The sequence below is a fragment of the Physcomitrium patens genome, chromosome 4 (assembly GCF_059467195.1).
Source record: "Physcomitrium patens ecotype Gransden chromosome 4, ASM5946719v1, whole genome shotgun sequence".
In the NCBI taxonomy this organism is placed as follows: Eukaryota; Viridiplantae; Streptophyta; class Bryopsida; order Funariales; family Funariaceae; genus Physcomitrium; species Physcomitrium patens.
This window is the reverse complement of record NC_143413.1, coordinates 9702501-9716390: the sequence shown is the minus strand read 5'-3', so window position 1 is coordinate 9716390 and position 13890 is coordinate 9702501. Positions and strand designations below refer to the sequence as shown.

The 13890-nt window shown below is 39.2% G+C and overlaps 2 protein-coding genes across 12 annotated transcripts in view; both read left to right on the top strand.

Annotated features, from left to right (window-relative positions):
* The first annotated feature begins 1789 nt into the window (after nt 1–1789).
* LOC112281458 (vesicle-associated membrane protein 722) lies at nt 1790–5586 on the top strand. 3 transcript variants are annotated; one of them, XM_024517993.3, is made up of 7 exons: nt 1790–1923; nt 3097–3382; nt 3641–3782; nt 3994–4114; nt 4374–4436; nt 4679–4826; nt 5228–5586. In XM_024517993.3, exons 2-7 carry the CDS (start codon nt 3193–3195, stop codon nt 5230–5232), a joined length of 669 nt encoding a protein of 222 aa, XP_024373761.1. In that variant the 5' UTR covers nt 1790–1923; nt 3097–3192; the 3' UTR covers nt 5233–5586. The 3 variants fall into 3 exon arrangements, with proteins under 3 accessions (XP_024373761.1, XP_024373763.1, XP_024373762.1); XM_024517995.3 differs by having other exon boundaries at nt 1790–2001; XM_024517994.3 differs by having other exon boundaries at nt 1790–2046.
* Nucleotides 5587–7461: 1875 nt separating this feature from the next.
* Nucleotides 7462–13890, top strand: part of LOC112281834 (uncharacterized) — a 7615-nt gene continuing 1186 nt past the window's right edge. For 2 of the 9 annotated variants that reach the window (XM_073533774.2, XM_024518771.3), the window contains exons 1-7: nt 7463–8543; nt 9353–9512; nt 9890–10055; nt 10249–10398; nt 10625–10853; nt 11650–11936; nt 12126–12349. In XM_073533774.2, the coding sequence (XP_073389875.1) occupies nt 9435–9512; nt 9890–10055; nt 10249–10398; nt 10625–10853; nt 11650–11936; nt 12126–12349 (1134 nt within the window). In that variant the 5' untranslated portion in view covers nt 7463–8543; nt 9353–9434. Of the gene's footprint in view, nt 8544–8673; nt 8735–8954; nt 8996–9352; nt 9513–9889; nt 10056–10248; nt 10399–10624; nt 10854–11649; nt 11937–12125; nt 12350–13329; nt 13378–13526; nt 13663–13890 lie in introns of all 9 variants that reach the window. The other 7 variants (XM_024518765.3, XR_016502599.1, XM_024518767.3 and 4 more) reach the window with 7 other exon arrangements.

Below are 13890 nucleotides of genomic sequence, written 5' to 3'. Positions count from 1 at the left end.
CCTTTTTTGCATTCATTTGTATTGAAAAACAACTACAACACACAGAAATCATGTGGGATTTCATAATATATATTTCTTTTTCTTTTCTTTTCTTTTCTTCTGAAATATATACAATAGAATATCAGAAGTAGAGACATTGTTTTTGTGTTGTGCAGTAAAATCTGTGTGAATAATATCTGGGTGAACAAAACGTGAATAAAATCTGTGTGATTAAAATGGAATTTGCACAAAAAATATATGTTGGTTATGTAATTCTTTGTATGACTACACAAGTAAAATAAGTTCTCTGAAATCCTTTAACAGTTTATTTATTTATTTATTTATTTTTTGTAGCAATTACAAATATTTCTTCAGCAAATGAGGTTCTTAGATTTCCTTACATGCCTTTGAAAGATGAGGGAAAAGTACAGTGTTTGACAAAGACCTGATAAAGCATTATAGGAGGCACTTCTATGAATCACCATAGAAGATCAAAAATAAATTAAAAATAAATAAAAATAAATAACAACAAAAACTCTTAGAAATTTTGATGAAGTGAAGCAAACATTAAATTCTATTTATGAGATTTTTTGATGTAATCATAGACAATTCAAATATTAATTAGTAAGAGGTAACTTTATTTACAGTGTTCTCACATATTTTATTTACTTTTAGGATGTCATTGCATTTACCATGTAGAATATCACATGTATAGAGAGTTTTATAGATATCAAATCTTATGATAGTAGCATACCAATTATATTAATGTTTATGAGACAGAGGAGTGTCATATTAAGATGGCAGATTCAAGTGAAACTCCATATCCACTTTTTAATAAATACGAAGGTCATAATTGACGGCATTAGTAAGAAGTCATTAAAAATTGTAGCCCCATGGGACTGCAACATGGCACAACTTTTTAGGAACCAACAAACAACAAAGTAGTCAATATCTCCCTTGCAACTATGTAAAATGTACAAGAGTTATATATAAATATAAATATATAAATGAAAACACAATATAAAACTTAGATTTAGTAAATAAATTCTCAGATAACACTTAAACTAATTTAATGAGTTATGATGGAGGCTATCGATGCTAAAGAAAATTTATACATACTTGTTTTGAAACTGATCATATATTTATACATTCTTACACATACTTATTTAAATTCGTTCATAAGGCTAGAAAGCTAAAGTTATAGTGGTTGCTTGTACATGGTGTCAAAATATATTAAATTATTCAAGTCATCATGTATGCTGTAGCAAGAAAGTAATAAGCTAGCATTATCAACAACTGTTATGCGTTTAATTATTCTTTGTATAATTCCTCTTATTATCTGTCTAATTGGAGACAACTTACGTTTTTCATGTTCAATGAATTGTGACCTAAGCAAAGAGTTAATATTTGATTTTTTTTGTTTTAATAATACAACATAATTAACAGTAAACAATCACGAAACTGATTTAACAAGTTCACAAACCGGGGATGGGCAGGGCAGGGCAGAGAGGGAGTGCTGCCCACCTCGCAGCGGGCAGGGGGGTGGAAAAAGTTGCCACGGTCACACCACTTAGGAATGAGCGCGGCGGGCCGCCATCTATCACGGTCGTGGATGACCGTTTAACGGAGGCGGATGAGGAAATTCATCACTATCATTCACGGGAACCGGTGCCCGAGAGGCACGGGAAAGGGGGGCGGAAGATGAGGCTCTAGAATGGAGTGACCGAGCGAGAGAGAGCTGCGGGGGACCTTCCTCTTCATCCACTTCCTTCGTTTCTTCGTGCCCCCGTGCTTTTCGAGGCTCCCCTTCTTCTGCGACCCTGGCCTGGTCCCCCTCCGTCTTTCGCATCTCAGCGGCGCCTCGCGTCGTCGATACGAGCCCTTGCCTTCTTCGCCTCTCAGACTCACTCACGCGTTTTCAAGTGCACGCTGCTCTCGGATCAGGTACCTGTTGTGCCATTCGTTTTCATTTCCTCCCCTTCCTCTCATCTAACAAGTTCCTAGGGATGCCATTTCCTTGAGGTGAGGCGTCGGGATTTCGTTTTGCTTCGTCCTTCGTCCTGGCGAGTGCGTTTCATTCTCTGCGGATTTCATCTAAAGCTGTTGCTAGTGACCTTCTTTATTATTTTATTATTTTATTGTGTGTGTGTTCTTGTTCTGCACATCTTGGTGAGCTTTTTTCTGTTCTGAAGGTTTCGTGATTGGGAAGGGAGTTTAATGTGGCGCAATAGATCGAGCGGGTGGTATTTGGATTTGATGCTACAGTGTCGGAGAGAAGTAGATGGCGAAAGTTGAACGAAATCACAGGTTTCCGATGCGTGATAGTGTTGTTCTTTTTGTTTTGAGCGCTCTAGATCATTTTCAAATATTTTAGCTGTCTTGTTCACATGGATTATGGTACTCTTCACGCCGGATCTGCGACTGCCAAGTTGCCTTGTGTCGTGCTTCATAGCCAAGGCCGTAGATCACACATAAATTTGCCCTTCCGTACGTATGGTGGCACGAAACATAGTACATTGGCATTCCAGTCCTCGTAGATCCCATAGAAAGAGTGTTGTAAAGATCTGGTCTGGATCTGGACTCTACCTATATACTTAAGTGGCTTAACAACAGTAATTTTTTAATGCACCAGTTATTATTTTTAGTCGTGAGTGAACTATTTTTATTGTTAAAGTTATGTCCTGTTGGGGTTAACTTTTTTTTTTCTGCATAGTTTTCGGTAATTTAACATGAAGTCAGGAAGCTTCTACTATCCTTACTTGGAGAGTAGGGGAACATGACCTGAAGTTCGAAGGTCTTGGTAAGGAGAAAGATGGATTCGATCGGAAGTGTAGAGAGGGTCATGTTGTTTGTTGAGCCCCAAATGTTGCCACAGAATGTTATTTCAGCCCAACATGTTGAAATAGTACACTAGAATACTTTTTGGAGATCCTTCTTTCTAATTTAGGATGGCATTTAGGTAGATTTTATCATTTTGAATTCCCGATTGTTTTGCTGGAATGAAATGTAGATGTTTCATCTTTGAGTCGATTTAGTGATTATCTTGTATCAGATGGAGGCTGAAACGAAGGTTTTCCAATTAGATGGAAGCTAACATTTCGTGCTGATTGGTTGCAGAGGAGACCGCGAAGTCTAGCGTTTTGGGCCTGAGGCATACCGTATATATAGATATTTGGAAGTTGCCTATTTCTGGGGACACCCACCGTTGTAAAGATGGGTACTCAGTCGCTGATTTACAGCTTTGTTGCCAGAGGCTCAACGGTGCTGGCCGAGTACACTGCCTTTTCTGGCAACTTCAGCACCATTGCAGTGCAATGTCTTCAGAAGCTTCCACCAAACAACAATAAATTCACTTACACCTGTGATCGACACACCTTCAACTACCTTGTTGAGGAAGGCTACAGTAAGCTCCCTTCCTGATGTGTTCCTATTAGTAAAGATCATCGAGTTTAATGAAGGATTACTTCAAACTAATCGGGTTTTGGAATGCCCAGATTGAGATCGGCATGCGTTATGTGGGTTGCTGGGGTCCTTCGCGAGCTTGTTTTCAAGTCATACGTATGATATGTCTTGAGCCATGTGTGATGAGGGTAGTATCATCTCATTTTTATGAGAGTTATACGAACAAGTTTGTAACTAGTTGTATTGGATTGGTTTACAGCATATTTGGTTGTGGCTGATGAGGAATTTGGGAGGCAAATTCCGTTTGCTTTCCTTGAGCGAGTGAAGGAGGACTTTAAGCGGCGTTATGCAGGAGGAAAGGCCGACTCGGCCATCGCCAACAGTTTAGATAAAGAATTCGGGTGAGAAAGCTTTCCGTACTGTGATTGTTTACCATGTTGTCTCTGCATTCTGTAGGAGACTACGAGATGCGAACTTTTTGACTTTCGAAAGATTACTGCGTTTTGCATTCATCTTTATGGGTTTGGGTTCAGTTCACTATTCTGCTCGTTACGTACTATTTTTTTTTCTTTAAACCCTATCTTTATTGAGTCATTTTTGTTGGGTGTACAGTCCGAAACTGAAGGACCACATGCAGTACTGCGTCGATCACCCTGATGAAATGAACAAAATTTCGAAGATTAAGTCCCAAGTTGCGGAAGTCAAGGGAATCATGATGGACAATATCGAGAAGGTGTGCTCAATGCCTCCCCATTGTTGGGACGATTAGCTGTATTTACTAAGTATGTTGACTTGATTGTAGTCAGTGAGAGTTGGAGGGTGGACCCTCAGAGACAGATTTTGTTTATTTATTTATTTATTTTTTGTTTTTGTTTTTGGGTAAAATTTGCTAGCTCAATTCTAGCTTAACGTTCTACACCTCATTTTGCTGGACCTTTCCCGTGAAGTCTGTATCGTATTGAAGGATTTTGCTTTCACAATGACTTACGCAGGTGCTTGATCGTGGAGAGAAGATTGAGCTTCTTGTTGATAAGACAGAGAACTTGCGTTTCCAGGTAAGAACTACTACCGTATCTAGTGCGCGAATCACATTAACTGCGATGATTTGTTTTGTACATGTATTTTAGGCATTTAATTTCCGAATTCACCTTGGCGTTGTATACCACAGGGTTTTTTCTAATCGGCTTTGCAATCGGATACATACTCTTTGTCCAATTCTACATTGAGGTTTAATAAACTAATGACAAAGGTAAGAACTATATTGGGTCCAGTTGTAACAGCCTATTGTTCGTGGCAGGCTGACAACTTTCAGCGACAAGGCAAGCAACTGCGTCGCAAGATGTGGTTCCAGAACATGAAAGTGAAGCTTATAGTTCTTGCCATCATTATCGTCATCATCATCATCATTTGGCTTTCCATTTGCCGTGGATTCACTTGCAGCAATCGTGAGTCTCCTGCTTCATCTACTTCTTCTCCTCGAGCCCATCGTTCTCCTTCCAGCTGATGGGGTTGGGAATTGGTATCCACGTTGAGGAGTGAAGCGTGTTTTTGTGCTTTGTGTAGCAGGACGTCGTCGTTATTTTCAGAGTTCAATCCTGTTTCAGTGTATATTGCACACAGTATAATATCGTTTCTTGCTTGGGAATTTTAGTGCTGATTTAGACCATTTTGTCCTGTGAGCACATAAAATTCATGTTAACTTAATGTGGACTAGCCTTATGTAATGTAGGGTTTCCTTTTGCAGCGAGTGCGCTTTCAGTGTGTGTCGGAATGTGGGCTGGTTTTGTCCGACACTTATGTTAAACGACAGAAATTTAAGCGTGTGAATTTGCTCTGATGTGTGCAGGCTAAGTGTAGATACTGACTGGAGGTGGAAAGCAGAAGCCTGCACTAATTTTTCATTGTTTTTGTTTTTCGCTTTCTGCCCAAATCTTCAGGTAGTGAATCATGAAATTTGAGTCTGTGGCCTCTGTCAGGGAGTTGTGTGGGAATTCTTCCTGAATTTGATTTAAAAGTTGGATTTCATGTGACTGTTCTCAGAATACAGTTTTGTAAATTTTCATATCTTCCTAGGTTGGAGGGATACGAGTAAAATACCACACTATTTTGCAAGCTGCATTTATGTTGGTATATTGCCACTCTCTTATTGTATTCGGTTACTACGAAGTTGCTCCATGGCAACTTTTATAAAAATTTGTGAGCTATGCTGCATTGTGTCACATGTATGATTACTTGCAATACCACTTGATTCTTTCTTTATCATGTCTTTTTCCTCTCTAATTGAATTTTAGCCCATCATTGCCTACTTGAAGCTGCCGAATCACGGAGTATTTGGGCCGCATGATGTCAAAATCGTTCTGAATGTAAAAATTACTGGGGAATGTCACTTCCAGTACTTTTTAGTTGGTGAAATACCTGTTCTGTAAACCTCTATCATTACTTTTGCTTGTACCATTTATAACTGTAAATTTAATCCGATTAATTCAATTGATTGGTCTTGTAAATGCTACATTGCTTTCTATATCTGAATCTCCACTCTTAAAGTTTTCGACCCCAATCAAACATGCTCAGAAATACTGTCATTTTATTTTCCAAACTGTTTACACTTAACGATACCCTCTTCCTTCTTTCGTATGGTTTAATTGACAAATTTTAAATACGTATGTGTATTTCTTTGTAGAGGAGAATTGGTCATCAACTAAAGTCAATAAGTTCTACAATTTGAGTAATATTTATAGAACGTCAGCTTTCACAATGAATATTTCATTTGAATTCAACTTCCGACTTGTAACATATGATAGCTTCAATTTCCATCCTGTTGTCAATGTGGTTGTCAGCTCACCACTTTTTTAAGTCCATGTTCTCCATGTTCATATTAAGACAATATAATGGTTAACGACATAAACAAAACCATGTCCAATATCTTGCTTCACTCAGTTCAACATATTTCCCAAAACTAAAAACGTATAAGAACCTTTACTAGCAAGAGTTATAAAAATATGCTGACATTCTTAATATTAATTCATCCATGTTTACCTCTATATTATATTACTTTTTCTAATTGCAATTATTGGAACTGTTCATTCATAAGAATTTCTTTAAATCTCTAAACATACATCTTGGATATGCATATTATACATTGAGACCTTGGTTGTTATTTTCTGCTTGTTTTGTAATTATTTGATAAAACATAAATAAAATAAAATATTCATTACAATCATGATTCTTGGCTCATTTAAATAATTTAAAGAAAAATGAACCAGAAAGAAAAAGAAAAAAGAAAAAAGAAAATGATACCCTTCCACTGTCTTGCCTAACTACTAACTAGATTTCTTCTTCAAAGAAAATTAATAGCTATTCAAATTCTCAATACATAATTTTGTGACAATTGAAGGCCATGTCAACTCTGTTATGAGATTAAGCCTCACGATTGTCTGTACCTTTGTTTGTTGGGTTTTATTTGAAGGAAAAAAGTAAAAATAAAAGTAAACGTAACCCGTAAAATTTCTCCTATTTTTTATGTATTTAAAATAAAAATTTATCATTTATTTTCAAACCTTTACTTTTTTATGTAAAACTTTCATCATTTCTGATTTTATTTTAAAATAATATACATATATATATATATATATATATATATTCGAAATCACTAAAACACTTTCAAATGAAAGTTATAAAGTTAATAACTTTCAACGCTAAAGTACTCTCATCTGATTCAGATTTCAGGAGATGCAATTACAGTGGCGTACAACTGACCCCTAAAAACTTGAGGATATTATTTATTTATTTAGATATAATAATTGTAATTCCCCTCTCTCTCAAGTCACATGATAATGGGATGAACCACCATAATCCCAAACGGATTACTGATTGAAACACTAACACACTACAAATAAACGAGAGTCAATCGCAACATTAAATGCAGAGTTTGAACCAGTGCGGGTGTGGGTGAAGGAATCGTGCCGGTTCCAGGAACACCCTGTGGGGGACCCAGCCCCTGCCGTACCTGGTGCCAACCTCATGGCGCTGGAATACCGGGAGATGAGGACTCGTCGTGTGGCGAAGAAGAAGAAGAAGCTTTGAAACGGGCCGCGAGGGTGTGTGTGTGTGTTGCGGTGCGTCTGTAGCAAAATTGAACCACTAGATACATCGGTCGGGGAATGCCGCATTGTTTTGATCGTCGTCGTCGTCTTCGTCAGTTTCTAGCAGGAATTTGGCGTGCTCCGAGATGGCCAATATGAACTGAGCGGATTATTCGTGAGCTTGCGCTCTGCCGTTTATATCTCTTTCGGTGCATTTTTTTTTTTGGTATTTGGGATCGATTGACGTGTGTGTGGTGGTGAGATTGTGATGGTAAGGTGAAACGAAGGGAGGTGACGGTCGTGGTTGCGTGTTAGTTTGGCTCGATTGTGCCGCCGGTGATTTGTACTTCATTTTTGCAGTTTGTATCAAGTCGGGGATTACGCAGGTGTTTCTGCGTTGCGAAGAGGGATTGATTTATATATATATATATATATATATATATATATTTCTTCCGGTTGAGGTTTGATTTGTGGAGTGAGTTAGTAGGGAGAAACTTGCAGAAGTTGTTTGAGTACTGCGAGTTGTTAAAAATGGAATTCGAATTGCTGTCGCAGCATTCGGATGTCTGGATCGCTTTTTGAGAGGGTTACAAGCGGATTTCTCCTTGTTTGGCCAAGTCCCTGCCGTACCATGGCATTGGGAGGACTAGTACGCGCAAGAGAAAGTGATACTGGATACGTTTTTTCGCGATTTTTTGGGGTGCTGTTTGGGGATTCATCTTGACCCGAAGTAGATTGTAGAGTTTGTTGATACGAAGTGGTGATGATTTGCGTGACCTTTCCCTCACCACTTCTTACTATACGGGAGCAATTGCGTCGGCCTGTGTTTTTAGTCAAGAAAGGCAGTGCAAGGCCTGGTTGCAGGATGCGTCTACATACTGGCTGGTGCTCTCGGAAACGAATTTGAAATGCGAGTGATGCAAGTTGGTCGAACCATCGACAGAGCAATGTGGCTGGCCAAACGTGGCGGAGAGTGTCAATAGTCGGATCCAGAAATAATGGCCAGCATTCAACCCTTGAAAGTTCAAAACTTTCTCTATTACGCTTTCTAGTTCACGTCTTCTTCGCACGAGCTAAGAGGTGAGCTCCTGATCCATAGATTCCCGTCGTGCTCTCTTTACGTATCCTCTGCTGTACAGATGCCAATTTCTCACATCGATTTGAGCTACAATGAATACATTACTGATCTGTCTTGATTACGACATCTCAGCACGAGGTACCAGGGAATTACACCCAAATACTTCAGATTGTTCTAAGAGCTAACGCGGAAGGTACCAGTTTCTAAAGTATCGAGATCATCTCAACTTCAAAGCAAATGTGTCTACAGCTCACAGTTTAATGATTATGCTGCATTTAATGTCATTCATTTGAGATTCTACCAACTCAATTTTTCGTAAGGACTGTAGTCGCCTAGTCACATTTTGTTTCGTGTACAAATTGGAGAAACTCTATGCCGGCTCGACTTTGAAAATTGTATACATGTTGGAGCAGATGAATTTTCCTGACTGTAACGTCTCGAAGCAACCACGTTTGTAAGTAGTGGAGGCTATTCAAACAATTGCATTGTTGGAATTTGACATACTTTTCCATTTATATTGCGAAATAATTAAGTATTTTATAACATCTTTGTCACTGCTTATGGGAACGGATAGAAATGGAAGATCTGTCAAATATAATTGCACAACACCATGGATTGAATGACGCGAGGTAGTGAATGAGGGCTATACATGAGGGCTCGATGCATCTTTCCTGACACAATTCTGACCTTTTTTCGCAGGACATTTTAGATGTTCCTGTTTTGCTTGTTATCTTCATACCTGTACTTTTTATCCTTGTAGCAGTTGGTGAATTTTATTCTGGTTAATGACGAAGTTCAGCGACGGTTGCAGAAAGGACACAAGCACTTGGGTGGAAAAGAGAACAAGACTGTAATGAGCGTTGGGAATACTACGTGTCGTGGGAGGGAGCAGGATGCGAGATTCTCATTTCTGCGAGATGCGGTGGTACTCAGAGATTTCGAATGCCGCGTTTTGTGAATCTTTGGAGCTGGTGTGTCTTCCTCTCTGGTCATATTCTGATTTATGAGGGAAGGATCATCCAAAGAGATCAGTACAGAGTCTGAATTCACTAGCAGTGTGAAGCGTACTATAACCGCAAGTGTACAAATTGCACTGGCGTACTTGAGTGATCATCCTCGGGATAATCCTTGTCATTTACTTAACAATAGTATCCTGCATGGGCTACTTAGTATTGTTATAATAATTTCTTTGAAAATAATTACTAAAATTAACGTAGTGATTGTGCTAAATAGCCGCTCAAGCATATTCTAGCTGGTGATGCTTCTTAATTTTTTATGCCGGGATGACTGATCCTTGGTTGCACACATTTGGTTGATCGAAAATTTGTGTATCGCTTCTCCATTACAGCGGAGGATCCTCTTGCAGAAGCGGCAGTTACTTGGGAGTGGTAAACAAAGATCCCCCCCGCTTGAACCTGCTAGTGCAGAATTTATTTCTGCTTTGGCTGCTGGAATCAACTCACGTCATACCCTGCAAGTAGGATGTGGATTATCTACACTAGCCCTCGCAGCAGGTATTAATTGATTGATTAATGTGATGCTCTTCATCGCCATTCATCGTCTTCTCTTTGCTTGATTGCATTCATACTTTCCTCCATATACTCACTGCACTGTATATTCCGTCCTTTAACTAAACGCACATAAAAATGTTTATAAATTTAAGCTTATAATTTGCTGGGTACTTACATCACATTGCTTCCACTGCAGCTGCGCGAGCCACCAACAGTTGCCTGTTGTCTGTGCATGACGAAGCTGAGAAACAAGATGTTGTTCGATACTTCCTAAGAGAGATGGAGTTGGATGATTACGTGGAATTTATTACAGAGGACCCCTCGACCTTTATTCCTAAGAGAGAAGGTAATTTACAGTTGAGAATGGTTCGTTGTTCACAATGTTCGTAAATACATTTGATCAAATCATTTCATGGCATTGCTACTTTGGATTGGCACTTGAGGCTACTTAGTTATTTTTGCAACAATTAAACATTTTATCACCAGAATCATCTTAGTCAAAGACTGCCATGGTGTATCCTTTACTCCAGACAGTACACTGTTAAAATCTGACGCGAGAAGGCGGTTCGCAGGGCTGGAGTTTGTGTTGTTTTCAGGGCAGCCTGATCGTTACATTGAGCTTTTTGATCTTCTGAAGCTGAAGAAGGGAGCAATTGTGGTGGCGGACAATGCCCTAGACGACACTACAAATGATTACATGCGACATGTACGTCGACAACCCGGTGTTGAATCCTCAACCCTGCCTCTTGGCCGAGGCATTGAAGTGACCAAAATCATCACATGGGAGGCATTCAATAGAGGGTAGGTTCTGCTTACAAGGCTCTATAAATATCTCACCATGATGCTTCTTCAACATGGATAGCTCATGTATCTTGGACTGTTGACGAGTACGTGCCAAAATTACAGGGCATCTCGAAGTCTGTTATGAACAGAAGTTATTTCTGCATCACGATTTGAAGGTGTGGTGTAACTAATGTTACGTTCACATATATTCCACCTGCTCCCTGGCTCTGGCTGAGATGAATTCTTATTGATCTTGTTTTTAACCTGCTTCTGTAGAAATCAAGTTGTTTATTGCAAGTTACTCTTTTGTCTCTTCTCCAGCCACTTTAGTCTTTCTATTTACACGTGTTCATTGTAGACTCTAAAACCTGAAGCTTAACTGCATTATAGCGGAGGTACCTCATTATGGCGCAAGATATCTCAGGGCACAGTATGCAGGGTTTGAGCAGATGATTATGCCCTCATCTGCGTTTGATGTAATTAACTTAGTGAACTGGTAGTTGGTCACGTCCGTTTTGATGTAGAGGACAGGCCAACTCTTAGTGGTAAACTGTAGCGAGGTCAAGGCTGCACTGGGGCTTTGTTTTAGGTCGTTTCTGAACCGGAGTCCAGGCTTTGCTGTTGTTTTTCTGGCTATTGATTTACTTTTTCTGCTGCTCCTAAGGATAATTGATTTCCTGTCTAGGGCCCCTGTAGTCACATGTTCTTTTCTTCATGTACTATCTTCGTGTGGCTCCCTGAAATATGAAGAGGACCAAGGGACTCTTGATTGTGACTATATTACAGGTTTATTGAAACCCGTTTCCTTTTGTAGGAGAAAAATATTTGAGGGCGATGAAGATCTTCACAATGATAAGGATAGCATGCGTCGACCTTGTCTACAGGGAGTAGTTCCTGCAACTCGCAGCAGTCCCTGCTTTTCTGCTTGTAACGGTGATGCTTCTTCACATACTTCTGATGTCGACGCAGAGAGAGACCATAATCAATCAGAGCCACCGAGTAGCACGGGAACTTCTGTACATAATGGTTGGCCTTATAGGAGTGGATATGTCATGCCAATAGTGGACGATTCTGAAGACCATTTAGAAATTCCCCAGAATGGTGAGTTACTAAGTCATATATGAAGGATGTGAATGTCGTTATTAGAGTTGGTCATATGAGATTACAAGCTTAATCCACGGATCAATTCTCGAGCATCGAAATTCAAACTTTGTTTTAAGTAATTCTGGCGTGCTACAACACGACATGATCTATTGCGTTTTTAATGCTAACCTGGGAATATGTACACAGAGGTCTTTGAACAGCAATTTAAATCAATTCAGAGTCTTGCTGAGAAGTGGCGGAAACAGCTAGCTGCACTTAGTACAAGTTCTGGCAGCTCTGTAGAAGAATCAGTACCTTTGCTTCCAGAGGTGATGCAGGACGAGCCCCTTTCACATCTTGACACACAACAATCTATGACCCTACCACACTATGAAGCTCCTGGAGACCAAAAGCCCAAAAGTCCTCAAAAGGTTTGTGTTCCAACTTCTTGCGCTCGTGTGCTTGATTTTTAGGTGTGATGTCTTAAGTATGTCGCTTGACGAATAACAATGTTGCTTTTCACTGCAATATGGAAAGATTGCTAATCATTCGTTTTCTGTGTGTCAAGTTTCACTTTCCTTTCTTTTTGGACAATGTCGTTATTGTTTTCTTCACTGCATTTTAAGCACGTGGTCTCATGGTGAAGATTGGTCGATGAAAGTTGTGATAGTGGATTAAATTTCATGTTTAGATGAAGGCAACTTTCTGGCAAGTGTAAGATTCATTGCAATACCAGGGAGCCTGTAGATCAGTTTTTGGTTGTCATCAAAGTCTAATTGTAACGTACTAAAAAAGGTTTTTTTAGACCCGGGTGTTCCCAAGTTTCTACGAGTGCGGCCAAGCAAGTTAATTGGTGTAACACCTTCTTTATCGTTCCTTCAGAAATTCTAATATAGCAGTATGCAATACATGGGTATACGATATTGTCTTATTTACTGATTTTGCTCTTAATAACCTGAAGCAGAGTTATATGTGGATGATTTAGGTCATGAGATCTTCAATTCTTAAGGGGAGTAGAGCTTAGAGAATTGATAATGTGTATGATGAATTGCCGTCGAAGATATCTCTAGGCTGTCAGTTTGAAATCCGTGGCTTGTTTCGCTTGCCCTCCTGTCTTTAGAGATCTATGTCCAAGAGAGAAAATGCTCTTGATAGAAAGACGTGGAGCCTGGTGTATGTTTCACTTTCAAGAGAAAAACAGACATAACGAAAAAAATCATAATTATTGTAAAGCCTATTCTTCTATCTCTTACGCAAACCGTCAAGCGTGCACCTGAATTTTTCAATATTGACTAGATATTCTTGTTGATATTGGGTTTGATATGCTTACATGTGTCTCCTTTGCATTTACAGTCATAGCATTGTAAACTTAGTCTTTCTAATCAGACCTCTTGTATGTAACAATGTACAGGTTGGTAATGTTGAAACCCTCGCTGCTAGTCTTCACTGGCATTTGCCTGTAAGTCTTCGAGTTAACTTGTGTTCATGTTACCCTGCATGCCTCTTCTTTTGAAATATCATGTGTACCATTCAACTCTAATCTTAGAGCTTCAGCATGTTGCTGACCTTTGGGATCCAACTTACATTATTCTTTGATTTTGGTTGTAGGCTACATGCTTGAAGGATCTGCTCAGCAGTCTTGTTGTTTTGTTGTATGGTATCGTCCAATGCTGCAGTCAGAAAATGGTTCATCTCTTCCTCCTAGTCTTTGAGATAGACTTTAGGGTGAGCTGCGTGCTGTGTGGTAAATTCTTGCTAAACTGCATGCTTCGTTTTCTACTCATCGTGAATGTTCTAAAATACGACCCAGGAATGTATTTAGAATTCATTTGAAAGATTTAAGTTGATCAATTTTTTATTTTAGGGGTTCAGGAAGATTCTGTAGATACAACAAGTTCAGAGAGAATACTCTACCCAGTTTGCTTCCCTCAACTGTTCTAATTTTTTATTTATTTTTGATGAGCAAGCAATC